This window comes from Pholis gunnellus (genome assembly GCF_910591455.1).
Source record: "Pholis gunnellus genome assembly, chromosome: 13".
NCBI lineage: Eukaryota > Metazoa > Chordata > Actinopteri > Perciformes > Pholidae > Pholis > Pholis gunnellus.
In genome coordinates, this window is record NC_136540.1 from 7,151,368 (window position 1) to 7,170,893 (window position 19,526).

General features: G+C 43.4%; 2 protein-coding genes across 8 annotated transcripts in view; both read left to right on the forward strand.

The window, feature by feature from the left end:
• Positions 1-629: 629 nt before the first annotated feature.
• Positions 630-11,386, forward strand: LOC306705480 (RING finger protein 145-like). Its single transcript, XM_079172249.1, has 12 exons — positions 630-785; positions 3,770-4,021; positions 6,035-6,143; positions 6,453-6,544; positions 7,257-7,492; positions 7,601-7,776; positions 7,947-8,087; positions 8,176-8,358; positions 8,453-8,600; positions 8,815-8,937; positions 9,068-9,301; positions 9,441-11,386. The coding sequence occupies exons 2-12, from the start codon at positions 3,838-3,840 to the stop codon at positions 10,095-10,097; spliced, it is 2,283 nt and encodes a 760-aa protein (XP_079028375.1). The 5' UTR covers positions 630-785; positions 3,770-3,837; the 3' UTR covers positions 10,098-11,386.
• A 5,669-nt stretch (positions 11,387-17,055) lies between these two features.
• Positions 17,056-19,526, forward strand: part of LOC306705118 (transcription factor COE1) — a gene marked incomplete at both ends in the record, with an annotated part of 78,103 nt that continues 75,632 nt past the window's right edge. For all 7 annotated transcript variants that reach the window (XM_079171806.1, XM_079171808.1, XM_079171807.1 and 4 more), the window contains 3 exons: positions 17,056-17,186; positions 17,891-18,047; positions 18,811-18,874. In XM_079171806.1, coding sequence (XP_079027932.1) covers positions 17,056-17,186; positions 17,891-18,047; positions 18,811-18,874 — 352 coding nt within the window. The remainder of the gene's footprint in view (positions 17,187-17,890; positions 18,048-18,810; positions 18,875-19,526) is intronic.

Sequence of the window (19,526 nt, forward strand, 5' to 3'; positions counted from 1 at the left end):
AAATCTGGGCAAACTTAGCAGTGATACAGATATCATACATTTTCCTGGTAAAAGGATACCACCTCTAGTGCAGTGAATGAAATAGGGTCATATATTACAGTATATTACAGTTTAAACATGTCATAGAGTCATTACTATGCTTTAACATGACAGCAGAGCATATCACCTGCTAATAAACCCTACTTTTAGGGTCATGTTTTAATGCCTTGAGTGTTGATTTAAATCCCCATTAGTTAGTATTACTCCTATTCTTAGGGCCCATATTAAAATATACACTATAATTCACAGGTTTTTACACTTACATTATATACAGTAAATAAACACTTTAACAATATCACCCAAAGTGTGACAATATCATCGCCTTGAACATAACTACTATAACCTAGGGATTGACCTCCACCCACCATCTGTTCACTTTCACAAATCAAATAAGCGTTTACTTGATACATATCCAGGCCTAGTAAGGAAAATAATGGCTCATAAAGGTAAGAGTGCATTCCGTAGGAGCCAAACTAGCTTTATTTTCCAGTGTTGTTATATATCAAGCACGAGGCCACGAGCTGGAATGGTACGAACTACATTGCGCATGCGCAGTACATCCTCCTCGGGTACTTCGGGGTAATGGCTGCGAGGTGAGATGAGCGGATCGGCCGCATCCTTTGAGCGTGAGGCGCTTCCATCGAGAGGACCGTTAACTCGGGCGGTGCCGAGTTAAAATGGTCGATATCCGACCTGAAAAAGCATCCCAAAAACCGTTGTATATATTGCGAACATCGCCTTCAAATGTAAGTTCTCTCTCTTTTCTTCTTATTAGCCTTTGGCAGGACGCCATAGCTAGCTCAGGAACTAACGTTACCAGTCCTCCTGCTAAGCTAAGCTAAGCTAACGTTACAGTTACTTACGTTAATCTTCAGCCAGGTTAAGATGACGCTGTCTACTTGTATGTGACCGCGGTGTCTAAAGCGACAGCGTTAGGAGCTAACTAAGGCGTCGGGTGTGATTGTATTCTCCGTTGTGTTGGAGTGAGCTCGGTTGTTGACAGTCGCTAACGGATGCTAGCTGACTACGTTAGCATGAATTGTTGGCTCTGTGCCTGCTGCCTGCTCGATGCAGCTCATCATCTCTGCTCGTTATACTGTTATAAGCTATGTTACCACTTTCACACATCGCACCAAAGCCGTTCATTAGCTTTGTCAGCCCCGTAATGTATTACTGCAACGTACAAACCAAGACAAGTTAGCAAAGTGTTGCAGTCCTTCTGCGGCGGAGCTAAGAGATTTTCTTTCTTCCGTCAAGATGGAGGGGTTACTAGAGTTCATACCGCGATCGATGCCGCACTCACTCATCCACAACCTTATGTAGTGCAGATGTTTCAGTTAACAATTAACATCAATACACCTATTGAGACTCAACCCAACCACGCCATGCCCCGCAGCGGCTCGTGGATTACGACATAATAATACAGTACTAGACGTCCGCGTTATATAAGCTGTGGTTTCTACGAAGTGATCTCGCTCTCTCTGGCCGGTAATAGACGTGGTGAATTTAGAGTTATGTAAGTTATCAGGGTCCCGGGATGCAGGAATATTAATGGATGGAAACTCCAGTCCCAGGCATCGTAACGTGACTGGAAACTTTGTCTTGTAAGTGCCACCAGTGGTTTAAAGTAGTTACGATGAGTCCACACTATTATGATAGGCCTGAATGCACGCTAGTTATTGCAGTTATGAAGCGCGCCCACACTCACACACACACACATACAGCAGCGTCCCGTCACATGATCAAATAGAGACTTGACAATAATGACAAAAATACCAAATAAAATGAGAAATTGTTCATTTAATTTATCTTATTTATATATATATATATATATATATTCTATATACACACATTTAATAGTAGAATTAATGTAGAATAAGCATGTGATTTTGTTATCGTACTGACCATGATGGGGATGGTTTTGCTTTTTCGTGGGCACATGCAGCAAATAGCACCTTTTTCTAAATTTAACATGAGTTCCTTTTTGAGCACAGGCTTGTAGGTGGCGATCTGATCACCTTTCCTCACTCGACACATTGTTGGAGGGCCCGCTCTCTCTCAGGCCCCACCACGCCACGGGCCCTTGTGCAACCGCACTGCCTGTACTGTAAATGTTACGCCTGTTCATTCACGTAGTGATGCACGATGCATGTACAGAGCCGCGGAAAGTTTTACGAAACAATCCTTTTACCGATGTTGCCGCACTCAAAAAATGAAACGGTCTGTGGCTGCTTATTTTAAAAAGCCAAATGAGGATAGAGCGGAGGAGGCTGGTGGGAGGGAGAGACAATGAGAAGTTCCAACTCACTTGCACATACTGAGCCAGTGTCATTGATTAGTACCTGTGGTGGTGGTAGTAGAGCTGTTACTTCAGTAAAAGTACTAATACCACGATTTAGAAAAACACTAACCCCTACTTAAGGCAAAGTATATAAGTGTATATATAATTGTAACTTACTTAAGTAGAGGGGAAAGGAAGTCAAATAGGAATGCAATCTTTGGTATGAAAATAAGTTAGCAATACGACATCTAAACTGTTGTGCAGTTAAGTTAATGTTGACTCCAACACAATAAGCAGATTACAAAAGTGGGAAGTAAGTACGGTCTGAGTTCACAATGGCATTCTTCAATTTTCATTGACAAATATGGAACATGTCATAAACTGTATAGTCGCTTCAATGTAAGCTGATAAGTATACGCAAATTAAATATTTGCTTTTTGAGGACATGCATGTATAAACATTGTTGCAGTTTGGTGATAGATGGTAGAAACATAGAAAGATGAACAAATGTCAAACGCAAGGACAAACATAAAAGTAAAAATAATCCCCTTTATCCCTCTAATGTTAACCATTAGAGATTTTTCCATAAAGACGTAGGTACCCCTTAAATATCTTTACATTTATATTTGGCCTTTGTGCGGTGATGTTGCAAATCAATGAGCCCGACAGTTTTATGGCAATAGTGGATATCTGGATCAATATGATGAAGTACCGATTTTATATTATCCCCTCTGTTTTGTCAATAAATGTTTTCTCACTTAGATTTTCTAAAATGTACAGGCTATATTAATATTGTGAAATAAAATCACACATACTGTAACCAACGTTGCCTTCTGCTAGACAGTTTTGTAAACAGGAAAAATTAATAATTCTGGGGGTTGCAGCTCTTCATAAAGCCATTTTCTCGTGCTAACATGCCTTTGTGCACCGTACTGTATATAATCTCACTTTGGGAACGTGGGTAAGGTTGCTGTATTCCTGTGGAACAAAAGAAAACATCTTTTATCTGGCAGTAATGTAGTGTTAGTGGTGTTTGGTTTTGTTGACTTCCCCAACTGATGATGTGACTGATCATGTGGTGGATTTTCAGTGATTCTGCAACCAAAAATATCAAACGGCTTATTTAAATGTTACGCATACATTTCAAACTGCCAGATGCAGGAAAACATTCGCTGGGTAGTTCAGTTTATCTTTACTGCCACTCTTGGGTCATAGAATAGTCAGCAGTTGGTTTGTTTTACATGCACTTCACTGTTGCCTGTGGATGACATGTTTGTTTTAGGTTTCTATCTTGATCTGTCTCTCGCTCCACCTCCCCAGTGAGCTCTCGTCACTCCTCACCCCAGTCCTCCTCCTTTCGTCTCCTTTCCTCTCCTCCTATGTCACTGCTTCCTATCTCCCCTGCATCCTGTTTAACATCTGCTTGTGCGTTGTCCCTCTTCTCCGCAGTGCGCCCGCTGTCGACAGCCCGTCTTAGTGGTCAGTTCTGCCTGCTGATCCGAGGTTAAGCTGAGGCCATGGCGGTGAAGGACCGCGTGGAGGCGGTGCTCAATGTGGGCCTGCGTGTTCCCAGCATCATGCTGCTGGACGTCCTGTACCGCTGGGACGTCAGCTCCTTCTTCCAGAAGATCCAGCGGTCCAGCCTGTCCAACAACCCCCTGTTCCAGTACAAATACCTGGCGCTCTACCTGCACTACGTAGGTCAGTGTTGGTGCCTCTCTCTCTCTCTCTCTCTCTCTCTGTCTGTCTGTCTCGCTCTCACACACACACACAGTCTGTCCCAGTACAAATACTCCCCCCTCTGTATAAACACTTCTTAGAGGATTAGTGTAAAACCAACACATTACACAAATGCTTTGCTCATTTTACACATTTGATAATGTAACATGTGTAAATAGCTGTGGCCGTTGGCCCGTCAATGTTATCGTGACCTTTATTAGGTGTGTCTGTGTGTGTTTGACAATCAGCTTAAGTAGCTCCTTTTCCACTGGCTTTATCAGTTGGTCAGAGCCAGCAGTCACAATGTTACCTCTCTTGGTTGGATTTGCATGGTTTTCCTTTTTTTTTTCTCCATTTAACAAAGTCAGGCCTTTGTACCATCTCAGTTTCAGAATGCACAGACATGGTGGTAGGCAGTGAGCCATGTGGCTCTGCTTGGTACTGATTTCAGGACAGTCAGGAGGGATTGTTTGGCACGACGACACGTGGAGTGTGACCAAAATTCAAATCTGATTTATCCTTCGGTGGAATAAAAAAAGAAGATGGATTTTTCTCTTCCAGCTGTGCGGTTCTTGCCCCAGCAGTGGCATTATCAATCAGAATTGGCGTGAAACCAGTGTCAAGTGTGTCGGTAGCGCTGTCAAATGGATGGAAAGAAAACAGAAAGATAACAAAGAAAAAGGCTTTTTGAGAGTGCCAACCTTCATCAACACTCAACTGTTATCCAATTTTTCTCAATGTTCTGTTGACCAATTCCCCATGCACTTCTGTTTATTTTCACCTGCCAGTGAAAAGCTTCACAAAGAGATAAAAATGCAAGTTGGAGTTAACACCATCCCCCCTAATTCCTAGTAATAATAATTTAACAGTGTCTGTGATCGTGTTCACTTAACTTTTAAGTAAAATGTAGTTTTAAAGTCTGTATCTCATATCAGTACAGTTAAGCTAAAATAGTCTCGTGATGGTGGAAATCCCATTTTCTGTTCACCACAATTCTCCCTTGTGTCAAAGTGGATTCATCTGCCAACTTCTACAGAAATCTATAACTGATTGACGTATTCTGCTGACAGTCAGACAGACAAGCTGGCAAAAACATAACCTCAGCGGGGAAAGTCGGGAGGAACACATTCCCCGTCAGCGGTGAAACGTGGCTTTATTAAAACCAACCTTCCCCGCTGTGGCCCCGGATAGAACTCTTTTGCTGGATGGTTTCCACCGAAGTTAAATGTCGTGTAGCGACACGGTTTACGAGTGTAGCCCCCTTTTAACAGATGTTATTCATTTCCAAAAGAGCAACAGCATCTTTTTCACACTGACTTTCATCCCAGAACACACTACATGGAGAAAGAGCCTTGATCCAGGTTTGCCACAGAGCCAATCATGAACACATAAACACGCTCTCACAGTCCGGTGTGTTTCCAGAGACACAGCAGCGCTGATAGACAGTCACAGTGATGTGACGGTGACTCAGCAAAGTCAGACTGCGATTTGAGCGAGCTAAAGGAAAACCGACAAGCTGTGTGTGTGTGTGTGTGTGTGTGTGTGTGTGTGTGTGTGTGTGTGTGTGTGTGTGTGTGTGTGTGTGTGTGTGTGTGTGTGTGTGTGTGTGTGTGTGTGTGTGTGTGTGTGTGTGTGTGTGTGTGTGTGTGTAGACTTTGCAGACTTTGCAGACTTTGCTGCAGTTGGTTAATGAGCCAATAGGCTTGGTATGTGCTGATGGGCGCTGTGGGTAGACAGACAAAAACAAAAGGGAGGAAGAGAGAGGCAGTAAAACCAAAGGAACTGTTGCTATGCACTGAGGAGTTTTTTTTGGGCACGGTTTTAGGAAGTAGACTGGTGCAATGACACACATACACATTAAGTGTAACACTTTGGTGTTGAAAACACAAGAAGGGAGCAACAGAGATGATTTTGTAATTCGTGTATTGTCGCTTTTTTTTACTTTGTGCTGTTTTTGTTGATTTTTTTGTGTGTGTTTTTGTTCGTCTGTCACAGGTTACATCCTCAGCCTGGTACTCCTGACTCTGCCTCGTCAGCACCTGGTTAAACTCTACCTGTATGTCCTCACGGCCCTGCTGCTGTTTGCTGGTCACCAAGTCTCAAGGTACACACACACACACACACACACTTAAGTCAACCAGTAGACCAGTATACGTGGTTACATATTATGCCAGTTATAAGACCTTGTTTTCATTGTTGGATTGACGAGGGCACCGTAAGCTTTAGTGAGCATTCACTGTAATCTATAATGTACTTTATCCTTTTCAAGGCATTTGCTCTCAATATATATGTTGTTCTTGTGCTGGTTGAGATGAAAGGCTAGACATCTCTGTGTTGAGCTATAGGTCAGTGGTATAGAATCAGTCACAATAGGTTTCCCTGTACATTGAACATTTTGACCTCTCTTTCTCAGGGATTATGTCCGCAGTGAACTGGATTCCGGCTACGAAGGACCTGTCTACCTGGAACCTCTCTCCATTAACAGATTCACCACTGCACTCATTGGTATAATAAGACACACTTGTGCAGTATACATGACATGGCACGGCCGCGTCGTGCACAAACCCAAACATAGGCAGGCGGATGTAGTTCAGCGGCTCCTTTCCGAGCTCACAGCATACTGTTCCAATATTCCAAATTGATGTTTCTTTTCCCCTCTCCGTCGTGGTTGCTCATGCATCTGGAAAGTCTCAAAGTATGGAAAGAATGATGTAGATCTCCTGTCACTTGTAGAACTGCAATACACTGAGCAACTAAATTTAAACCAAAGTCTCCGTTACAGAAAATTCATCCTCTGTAAGGAAGAAAAAGGTCTGCATCTGTAGACTTTTTTCTCCCTTCCAATGTATTGCTACATTGGCTATATTAAAAAGCATCTCTTTAAGGTCACATCCCCTCGTCGCTCTTGACATAAATCCTACTGATCCCCTTGTACTGCGAAAGCTCGGCCATGTTCAAATAGATAACGTTACGAGTTGGTCCATAGGACCTGGTTTCATCTTACTGGAGAGTAGATATGGAGTCTCCTGTGCTATAAATAGACCATACTGAGTGCTGATGTTACCGCACAGTGAAAGCCTGAGAAAGCAAAAGTAACAGTTACAGGACAAAGAGATGCAGATGCAGACAGAAGGGGAAGAGAGAGAAAGAGAGTGGTTTGTGTGTTTGTGTGTACGTGCGTCTTCCTTCCGGTTTATCTTCTCTGATCTCCTTTCAGGTCAGCTGGTGGTGTGTACTCTATGTTCCTGTGTGATGCAGACCAAGAGGATTTGGCTTTTCTCTGCTCATCTCCTCCCTCTGGTGGCCAGACTGTGTCTGGTCCCACTGGAGAGCATTGTTTTCATCAATAAGTTCTCCATGATCTTCACTGGCCTGGAGGTCATTTACTTCCTGGCTTCTAACTTGTTGGTACCGTACAACCTGGCCAAGACGGCCTACAGGGAGCTGGCCCAGGTGATACAGTAGTTTTGTGGCCAATGTTTTTTTCATGACTGAGAGATTTTCCCTTCGCATGTAATATTAATATTTATGTTATTCCTATTTCTACCCTCTGTCCCCCAGGTGGTGGAAGTGTACGGGCTGCTTGCGTTGGGTATGTCTCTCTGGAACCAGCTGGTCCTTCCCGTACTCTTCATGTGTTTCTGGCTACTGCTATTCGCTTTGCAGATCTACTCCTACTTCAGCACCAGAGACCAGCCTACCTCAAGGGAGAGGCTCCTTTTCCTCTTTCTCACCAGGTAGGACCGTAGTGTTGGTCAGACTGTGTGGGGCCTCAATGATTGAATACCGCAGATATGTTTCGTATGTGAACAGGTTATGATGGAGCTACTTGGAATATAAAATGAGTGTTTGTTTACCTTGTCTTGACTCTCCTCCTTCTCCCCCCCCCCCTTCCCCATGTCCTCAGTATTGCAGAGTGTTGTAGTACACCGTACTCCCTTCTGGGTCTGGTTTTCACCGTCTCCTTCATCGCCCTGGGAGTTCTCACACTCTGCAAGTTCTACCTGCAAGGCTACAGAGCCTTTATGAATGACAACACCATGCACAGGTCAGTTTGTGCATATGTCAGCGTGTGTTGGTATGTCGCTATACTCTCAATCCCTTGACATGGTTGTTTTACTGTCTTGTCTGTGCAGAGGGATGACAGAAGGCATCACCCTGCTGATCCTCGCTGTCCAGACGGGCCTCATCGAGCTTCAAGTCATCCACCGAGCCTTCCTCCTCTCCATCATCCTCTTCATCGTTGTTGCTTCTATCCTGCAGTCCATGCTGGAGATAGCTGACCCCATAGTCCTGGCCCTGGGAGCATCGAGAGACAAGTAAATACATTCAGCTCACATCTCTTTTTTTTTTAATTATTTTTCTTTACCGATTGATAATCCTCAATCTCCCACCTCCTGTCTGTCCTTTTAGGAGTTTGTGGAAACACTTCAGAGCGGTGTCTCTGTGTCTCTTCCTGCTGATCTTTCCGGCCTACATGGCCTATATGATCTGTCAGTTCTTCCACATGGACTTCTGGCTACTCATCATCATCTCCTCCTCCATCCTCACATCACTGCAGGTAACACACAAGCAGACACACACATACAGAATTTACACACAAACACGGTGTTAGAACATCAAATTGCTATAGATGTAATTGATTTGTCTCAATTTGTAGACGGAGCATAATATAAGTCCTGTCTCTAACGCTCACCTGTTTTACCCACGTTTACCTGTTGATGATGAAGCGTCTGTGATGGATTATTGAAGACGCTCTCTTACGTCCCCCTCAGGTTCTCGGCACTCTGCTGATCTACATTCTCTTCATGGTGGAGGAGTTTCAAAAGGCTCCAGTCGAGAACATGGATGAAGTCATCTACTGCGTCAATGGGACGTACCGCTTGCTGGAGTTCCTGGTGAGTGGACGCACACGAACACGCGATGTAGAGAGCACAAATGAGAAAGCAGCATGTGACAAAGGCGGTTTCATTGTTGACGCGCAATATTGCTTCAATGGCATTGACGTATGTTTACCTCCCTTGCCAGGTCGCGGTGTGTGTGGTGTGCTACGGCGTGTCAGAGACGGTGTTCGGTGAGTGGAGTGTGATGGGCAGCACCATCATCCTGGTCCACTCGTATTATAACGTCTGGCTCAGAGCCCAGCTGGGCTGGCAGAGCTTCCTTCTCAGGAGAGATGCTGTGAACAAGATCAAAAGCCTCCCCACAGCCAGCAACACACAGCTGGAACAGTACAACGACATCTGTGCTATCTGCTACCAGGTAGGAACTGGCTTTGTGTGTTTGTGGTTTATCTTAATAGAGTACATGGACAAGAATACAATCAAGGCTTCAAGTTAAAGCTTGGCTAATGAAATGTCAAAGGAAACAATAACAACGTTTATGTGCTCGTCCCTTCCAGGACATGAACAACGCAGTGATCACTCCGTGCAGTCATTTCTTCCACGCTGGCTGTCTGAAGAAATGGCTTTATGTCCAGGAGACGTGCCCCCTCTGCCACTCGCAACTAAAGAGCCAATCGCCAACCACCAACCAAGATGCTCCGGCAGCCAATCAGAGCCCTGCAGGGCGAGAAGAAGAAGAAGCCGCGGCGGCTAAGAAGCTAAAAGATGAAGCGCTTCCAGATGATGCGAAGAGGGAGGGAACAGCGGAGCAGGAGGGAGGTAATGGACCTGACACGTCAGCTGGAGAAAGCTCCTCCTCTGGTGGGCCCTCTAGTCCCCAGCACCTGGCCCAGACTCCATCATCATCATCATCATCCTCTTCTCCTTCCCCACTTGTGACTGAATCTCAGAAGCGGTCGCTCACGGATCAGCCTTCTTCATCTTCCACCTCTTCCTCTGCCACAACGGACATGCTCCCCTCTCCTCCATCTCCCTCCTCCTCCTCCTCCTCCTCCTCCCCCCCACAGCCCGTGGCCCAGGCAGAGATGACCCCGACTGGACCTGAGCCCGCCCCTCAACTAAACCGAGGCTTCTTATTCGACAGCGAGGAGTCACCTGCCGGTCCATCATGGCGGCTTGAGCAGCCCACCTCTCCTCCTCCATGCAGCCTCTGAGCCTCATCGTAACACACACACACACACACCACATACGTGCATGCACATATAAACACAGAATCTAAATACTCCATCTGCTAATATTCTGCCTATATTCTACTTATCCAGCGGTTGGCTATCCCATCATGTCAGAAAATTCAACTCTTAAAAACCTCTCCGTATCGCTTGAGAGGAAAAAAAACCCCAAAACAATCTCTCAGCAGACATTCATCGCTCAACATTAAGACAACTACAGAGGATTGCCTTTTTTCTTTCGGGCGATTGTCTTGGACCAGTGCATTTAAAAATGTGTCTAACTTTCATGCCAGCAATGATTTCATTCTCCATTCAACACAAAAAGAGCAACGCAGTAATTGTTAGGTCTACGTCATGTCCACGAAATGTGAAATCCTGAATGAAACTAAAGTACCACGGCACAGATATTTAGACCGATGATGACATTTCTTATGTCCCTCTCATTTCATGTGATGGTTGCTCCCATCATGCCTTTTTTGTTTGTGCAGCGTCACTCTCACTGCTGTACTTGTCTTAGTGTTTGGGTTTTGTCTGTAGTCCTGTACGTGCCATGATCTAACGAGGAGCGGGTCGGAGGTCTGGAGAGCCCCGGCGGGCCAGCGACAGCTGTTGGATGACAGTAGCTCTGTGTATTGGTGGACACACCGAGCGTTCGCAGAGACTGAATGTTGTTTCTTGAGGCCGTCACGTAACCTGAAGCCTGGCGCTAAGCAGAGGATACATGGTGGGGTTTACTTAAGTGTGTGAACAAATCAAAGGGTTCACATGGGAGAACTAATTCATTTCATGTGTCGAGCTTTCAATATTATACGTCTTCAATATTTGATTCAAACTTGCTTGGCTGGTCCCAGCAAAAAAAAAAAAAAAAAGACAGTTCTACTCCTCATCGCCAAACTTTTGTATTACTGTTAAAGAGATGCTATTTTTAAGATCATTTATACATTATGCTTTATTGGACAGCCCTGCACTGCAGACGGACTGAGAATACAGGAGGGAAAGACGGAGGAGGAGGGAGATAACAGAGGCCGCAGTTTGTTTTTGAACCCTTCAGCGTTGGGAGAATTAGCCCACAAACTCTTTGAGTCGTCGGCTTTACTTCATTCATGGTACTCGCCCGCACTCACCTTTGCTGAGCTCGGCTGATTCACAAACCCATTCAACCAGTCCACGCCCAAGTTTCCCAACGAGCCAGCGACGGTTGAGACTCAGCAACATCATCATGGCAGGAGCCAATCACCTCGCTCCATCCAGCCCCCCCCCCCCCCCCCCCCCCCTTATAAACGAATCACATCGAAGCACCCTGACCATCATTATCCTCCTGCTGCTCAGTCACTTCACGCCATGAAATGTTACCACCAGCAAATTGAGTCACTTGATAGGAGAGCTTTTTGTTTCGTTTTTTTCCACACATGCTAGCACACGAGTTCTGTCGACTCCTTTGCTTAGCCAATGGAGCCGGACCGGGAGCAGTGTGTGCGCGTGTGTGTGTGTGTTGAAGAGTTTATTGAAAGACTAAAACTTGAGAATGCCGAGTCCTGATGCACGCTTATATGTAGAGCTTGCACGCTGCCACTATAACCACAGCATTCATTTGTTTGTTTTTTCTCTCTTTTTTTGGGGGGGGGGGGGGGGGGGTTGTTGCATTTGCACTAATGTCATTTATACTAGCAATGCTCCAAAGCTGTTCTGTGGCTGTGAGCAACCAAATACCCACTGATGTGCGTTTGTGTACGAGGAAACAGCCCAATCTGTTTGTGTGTAATGTGTGTGTGTACATATATATATATTTATATATATATATATATATATATATATATATATATATATATATATATATATATATATATATATATATATATATATATATATATATATATATATATATATATATATATATATATATATATATATATATATATATATATATATATATATATATATATATATATATATATATATATATATATATATATATATATATATATATATATATATATATATATATATATGTATGTTGCTCTGTATGGCATCTATATTTAACCAGAGGAGTGTTGATATATGAATAAGGTCGGGGCTTGGCTCCTCCACAGCTTCCCGAGTGGTTCGGTGTTCTTTGTTACTTTACATGCCTGTGAACAAAGACGAACTTCTGACTAAGAAGCTGTCGGAGAACCCAAGCCCTCCTGATCTGAGACCAGCCAGTGTTACTGCTTCTCCGGTCTGTATGACGCGTCCTCGAGCTGGTGTGATCGCTCCGGTGCCCTCTACTGTTAGGAGTGGGATCAGCAACGGCGCAGACGGACAGGAGATGCACTAGTTAACCCTTCAAAAAGTATTACTTACTACCACTATTACTAAAGGTCTTATTACTATGAATGACTTACTTGTTGGCGTTTGGAAAGCGTTGGCCGCAGGGCAGAGAATGAATACATAATCAATGTAGGACCGAACCCGGCCAACGCTGTTTAACTGCGTTTCTTTTTTCTTTTTCTTTTTTTTAAAGATATGAAATGTAGAGTTTGATGTATTTTGCACATGTTCTTCTGAAAGGTGAACATAAGGACTTTCTGTTTTCTTGAACGAGTCATTGTCATTTTCTTATCAGCTCCATTCCTTTTAGACTTTGATGCAAAACAAAGCTCTTGAAATGGTTACAAAGATGTGAACGACCTCATACACACCCGAGTTTTCATTGTGGAGCATTTGAACTGCATCAAGCAGAAAGATCACCTGCACACGGAAACGCTCCCAGAGGACAGCTGTCATTGGCGACCGTATGGGACTTTTGCATCGCGGTGTTAATTGGTAAATAACTGGCAGAGAAGCCTGTTCAGCTGTTGATTCCAGATGTAGATGCAGTGGTTGCCGTCACTCTCCAGGCAATGACCTGTGACATATCTTTGAATACTGTCGAGGACAGTTTAACATGCAAGTTACATGTTTTCAAACTAAAGAATTTCAATCTTTAAATGCATCATTTGCATCACAAGGCATTTCTGAGATTTCAGATATTTTATGATTGCTCTTGATTGACTTACTGGTAAAGTAACACTATAAAAACAAGCCACTATGACCTAAATGTCCCAATATTTCTTACACTGTAACAGTTCATGTATATTCATTTGAAGTTGCCTCCATTGAGTTTGAGTAACCAGGAGGAACAAAAAAGTCCCTGTAGCCGATATGATAGAAGTCAATCTCTCATCTGAAATCCAGATGTTTCTGAGACTCAATTTATCAAAATACTTTGCAAAGTCATGACTGCATAACACTGAAAATGTGATCAAATGTTGAAATGGAATCTATAGCTGCCACAGAGCTATCTGACCACATGTTTCTTTTCTGAATGCAATTATTGTTTATGCATTTCAAAAGAGAACCTCACTGCGGTCCGATGCGCTTGCCTCTGACTAACATGTGTTCGTTGATCACGTTTAGGGCTGCTCTGACCGAGATGCCCGGCAGAGATTTGTTCATTTTTCTTCTTTCTTCTTTTGTCTTGATTAAGTTTTTCCACGCTCACATTTAGGACCTGCTCTGTTAGACTCCGAATGCCATTTGTATTCTGTTAAAACACTCCACGGATGGTTTTTATGCCTGGCATTGCCTTGGTTATTTTACAAAAATTGAATGTCAGAAATAAAAAGAACCATCCACTCTGGATTCAGCCTTTATTTCATTTGGGTTTTACAGCATACTATGTAACTCCAACATGCACTTTTGTAGACATATGTGATGTGGTAATCAGTATTGTATTATATACAAGAAAACATGAGGACATGCAGTTCATCAAATATGGATCATGTTTAAAAAGGTGATAGCATTTTAATAATATTTAGCATGTTTACACCATTTTAAAAGGAAGGAGATCTTAGTGATATAGTTCATATTCACAGATATATATAAAAAAATGGAGTAACATGAGTATCACCATGCATACATCTTCGTTTTATTCGGGATAATTTGTTATAGTGGGTACTTCCCAAGTCTCTTAATTGTCATTTCCTCGTTTCCTCTCTCCTCGCATGGTTTCCTAGCGTCTCTCCACGCATCCCTGGTGGGAGGGACTAAGACGCAAGGAAAGGACACAAGTGAGGGAAACGGGGACGCAATTAAGAGACTTGGGATGTACCCTTTATCAGGTGCGTTCTGGTGGCGCATCAGTGCGCGTGTAGTAGGACGTGTCACACGCATGATGGCGCTGTTGTGTCGTTTTTAGACTGAGTGGGACGCGATACAGAAGCCAACCGCTGCCGGTGACACAAACACACACATCGAGGAGTGTTTCTGCCACAGCACTGTAGGGGACTCACTGTGTACAACAGTGAGTTTGTAGTGGTTTTATATCGTGTTTCTCTTTAATCTGCCATGTTGTTCCTGTTCTTCAAGGTGCTAATGCTGCGCGCGTGCTTGTTTCGGTATTAATAGGTTCCTTAATTAGGCTTTCTTCTTCTTATTTACCCTGTTTTCATCTCGCGTTTGACATCTCCAATATCAAAACGTTAATATTAATGTAGATTAAAGGATATGTGTGATGCTCAATTGAGCTTTAAAGTGTCCCTTTTATACCAATGGTATTTGTTAATTTGAGCATTAATATCTTCCCTTATATTAGCTAATACACATCCTGTAGAATCCTAAATACACCTGGTGTTCAGTCTGACCTGATGGGACTTAAATGACCAAATCTTTCAGGGTGTTAATACATCGATGACATCCCTTTCTGGCAGTTTAGCAGACAGTTTGTTTTGAGTCATTCTAATATTCATGCTTTTATTTATTTTTTAAAATTTCATTCGATTTTAAGCATTTGCATTTGACACATCATTTTCCTGCCCATGAGAGCTGACATGCAGAGATATTATATTCTTTCATATATATATATATTTCATTAAACTGATGCAAATGCTTTCAGCCCACTCCCATCGATCCAAACACCAGAGCCTCTTAACACTCCTCCCGTTCACATCTATCTGGTTCCTCAGCTGAGCCCGCTTCAGTCCTATACGGGCTGATCCTCCTCTGCCTCTCGTCCTTTTATAAGCAGGAAACTGGAGCATAAAAGACTCTTATTCTCCATAATCAAGGTCAAGAGCGTTTTTCAATAACCTTTGGGAATTAAACCCTGGATCTGCGCCAGCTCGCCCTGCCAATCATTTCCACAGCCGGCTGAATAATACAAAAGTGTTTTGACCTTTTGCACCTCGACGGATCAATACGCTGTAGCATTATTTTTATTAAAAGAGTTCACGGAATTATCTATTAATATTTTTGTTTTGGTTTGGATTCCCTCTCGGCGGCGTGATAAATAGTTTCAAATAACAGATGGCGCTGGAGGGAGAGACAAAGCGGAGGGAAATCTGGTAGCAATTATCCTCAATTATGTTCATTGTTATTTTGAGCTAATTATTGTTATTGTCACTTTTGTTTGCGAGTCTTGCGGCGCCTGCCTCCAATAAGCAGGCCCGGGGAGGACAATGGGGAGCAGCGATATGTTGTGACGATGAAATATGGCTTTTATAATTGAGCCTACAGTTGATCTAAATAAAACGTAGATCTAAATGTACAGGCTGAGGTTCCGTATCACATTTACCAAGTGGCTGCATCCATTGACTCTAATAACGACTGTTTGACACAATTCAAAAGACATCAGTTGTTTTTCAATTGCAGTTTTTTTAAGCAGTAAACCCTAACACTGTCACCCAGAATTAATGTGTTTAGTATAAATACAGTGTATGCTATATTTATAAATATAATATTAGAAATAAGACAATTATATTCCCACGCCCTCAATCAAATACTGCAAAATTCAGAAGTCTCTTCTTTTTTGTGTTACGTTATTTAATATTTCCATGATACTCTGTGTCTATTGCGTAAAACTAACTGTTTGAGTTAATGAAGTCGTGATTGTTCTGCAGCCAAAATAAAAAAGTGTCCACCCTGCTGAAGTGCCACTGAGCAATTTATTGCTTATTCCAGCATGGTGAGCGCCAGTCTGCAGCCGACTGCTCTGCATGGGCATATAAAGAAACTTTCCCGGTCGATTGTCAGTGTTGTGGTGCGCACACGAATTAATCACCACATTTACAGAGAAGAGACGGGAAAAAAATCCCTTTACCGGATAGAGGAGGAGAGGAGGAGAGGAGCTCCGTGGCCGCTGCATGGGGCGGACCTGACTCCAGCTCTCGCCTTTGTTTGGGGGCGTCTCCTCTCCTCCCCTCCCCTCCTCTCCTCCCGTCCTGTCCCCTCCCCTCTTTCCCTTCCCATCTCTCGCTTTCTCTCTCTCTCTCTCCCCGGGGCGGGAGAAGCCCGTGTTTGGTTCTCAGAGAGAGAGAGAGAGAGTCCTTTGGGAAAGAGTCACAAAGCGATTTGCTCAGAGAGGGAGCGGAGAGGCGAGAGCTGGACAGTTATCCGCAGGAAGCAGCGCTGCTCTGGACACCACCGACCTACCCTCCCCAACACGTCCCGGACTGCTGGGCTGAGGGAGAAGAAGAGAACGCAAAGTGCGTAAAAGAGGAAGAAATAAGGGTCACATAGTGATGACACCTAATCTGGGTGCCAGTTGATCTCTCTTTTTCTGTCTGACAGCTCGAACTGTGGATCTCAAAGCAGATCCAGGAGTGACTTTTTGAAACACCTTTCCCACCGGGCTATGTCCTTCTGGTGATTCACACACGTGTTTTGGACTTTTTTTGGGGGGGAGCCCGCTATTCCGTTTTTAGCACTCACTTTCTGCACGAGGACATAGAATTACAGGAATAATCGGTCAACTGCTTGGACTTCTGGCGAAGTGCGCGCGAGCGGCAGCCTGCAAGCGAAGAGCGCAACCACGTTGCTCCTCTTGAGTCAGAGCGAAGGAGCCACGGGAGAGCAAGTGCGCAGCCGGCCGGCGGAGAGAGACCGAGAACCAGCGGGACAGGAATCGAGCTACGGAGGCTTGTCCATGTTTGGGATCCAGGAGAGCATCCAGCGAAGCGGCAGCAGCCTGAAGGAGGAGCCGCTGGGAGGCATGAACACTGTCCGGAGCTGGATGCAGGGGGGCGGCGTGCTGGACGCCAACACGGCCGCCCAAAGGTGAGCTCTATCCGGGTGGAGGGGACGTGCTACCAGCCTGCTCCTTTACCGAAACAACGTGATTTTTTCTTCTTCTGTCTGGACCCTGCAGCCACCCGTGCAGGACACGAGGCTGTGTTGATCCAGAGGAAGATATTTGGATTGAACGTGTTTCTAGGATAATTTGGGAAATTTAAGATTCTTTATGCAGTATACAAAAATCCCAAACACATTGAATGCGCTGTTTAATTTTAAGACAACACACTAAACAGTTACTGGCAACATGTGTTTCTGCTACAGATTTTTATGCTCGTGCCTTCTGTCCATGAGGTTTAATGAGCATGAAGGCAAAGGGACGGATACATAATTCTAGGTCAATGCTTTGGGTTTAAAATGATGAGAAAAAAAACAACAACTGTCCATCTTCACTCTTTTTTAAAACACACTGGTTATATTCAAGGGGAACATGATTTTCTATTTCAGAGAAGGTGGATAAATCATGACCTCCTGTCTCAGGTTCAAAACAGCCTCCAATATTCATGGCTATCTTTTGTTTTTTCATAAAATAGCTTTTCATGATAAACAAAGATCAGCCTTATTGTCAAATCAAGAAAATAAAAATAATAATTTACTTACTGCATAAAGATACTTATTTTTCTCTACCTTTACAAAGTCAAAACTTTATAGCATCTAACAGCGACTCATCCCCGCATGTGTGTCCGCAGTGGAGTGGGTCTGGCCCGGGCTCACTTTGAGAAGCAGCCGCCCTCAAACCTGCGCAAGTCCAACTTCTTCCACTTCGTCCTGGCTCTGTACGACCGGCAGGGTCAGCCGGTGGAGATCGAGAGGACCAACTTCTTGGGTTTCATAGAGAAAGAGAAGGTCGGTGCAGAAACTCACAGTATTCCGATTATTTCTATTTTTTGTATTCTGAAAGATACTTTAACATCTACTAGATTTTCTAAAGGCCTGATTATTTCATTGTGCTGTTTGATATTACTGATACATTTTTAACGTCACATTTACATATTGAGGCTTCAGTAACTCATCAACAAATGATTTGCTGTCTTTATAATGCATTATTATTATTGTCATTATTATTGTTATTATTTGTAATATTCAGGATAACATTGGACACAGATGAAACACAATAAATACACATTCTATAACTAAAAAACCTATTTCGATCTATTTATGATATTTGGCAAACAGGGAAAAAAAACTTCGACATTTGAATTTATTTGAATTTACAGCTGGATTGAACACAACCACTTGTTCTATATAAACAACGGCGGGCCGACCGATCTCCTCATCAATTATGACACCGTTTAAATTAGCTGAACTGCAGTGGGAGAATTCAGTGCCGGGTTTATTTGCCCTCCAAACATAACCGATAATTACAGAGGAATTAAAAAGCCACAATAACCCCATGATTACACGTGGAGAGATTACAGGGCTGCCCTGCTTTAATATGTCCGCTGTGAACATAAATCACACGTTCATTTAACGCATGACCGGTGTAAATAATTCAATAACGTGCAAGTACACTTCACGGGCTTGCATGTTCAGAGATGTGCTTTTTTATTTTAATTTTCCCTAAAAAATTCAATAAACAGCTCAATGTTTGTCGTGTCTGTGTGTTAAGGAGATTAGCGGAGAGAAGACCAATAACGGGATTCATTACCGGCTGCAGCTTCTTTACAGTAACGGTGAGTGCAACACACGCACACACACACACATAAAGTTATTGACAATAAATTGATTGCCTGTAGTCTACTGCAACACAATACACAAAATGTACACAGGAAGCAGCTGACTTTTTCGATTTAATATGGAAAAATGTGCAGCAGAGGGCCAACAGGCAGAATTTGTTTGTCTCATAAACTGCAGTGTAGTGTTTCACAATCGTGCACTTTGATCAATATCTGGATAAATGATACAATTTCAGAGCAGCTGTGGTGGGTGATTTATGCCAGCTTTATGGCTTCATCACTGTCACTGTCCCTACATGAGTTTGTCCGGTCTGAAGGGGCCTGTTTGACAGTTGCATGTTGTTGTGGTGGAAGCTGTGGATTGTGGTATTGAGGCCCATCAGCTCAGTCTGCAGCTGGGAGGGAAACTACACCCAGCCTCCTCTGAGAGTAAGACATGTGGGCATAATAGCTACTATTTGTGAATTATTGATTTTAATTTAATTTGCATGTGGAAATGGACATTGCAAGCAAGTTGCACATACAAAGCATTTATCAGTGCTATTGGCTGTAAGGTATGGACATTGAACATCACGAAGAACCATTCATTGGCGTGTATAAGGGGTTCTGGGTGATTGAATCACAGTTGTTTGGAAAAGAGTGTGGAGGG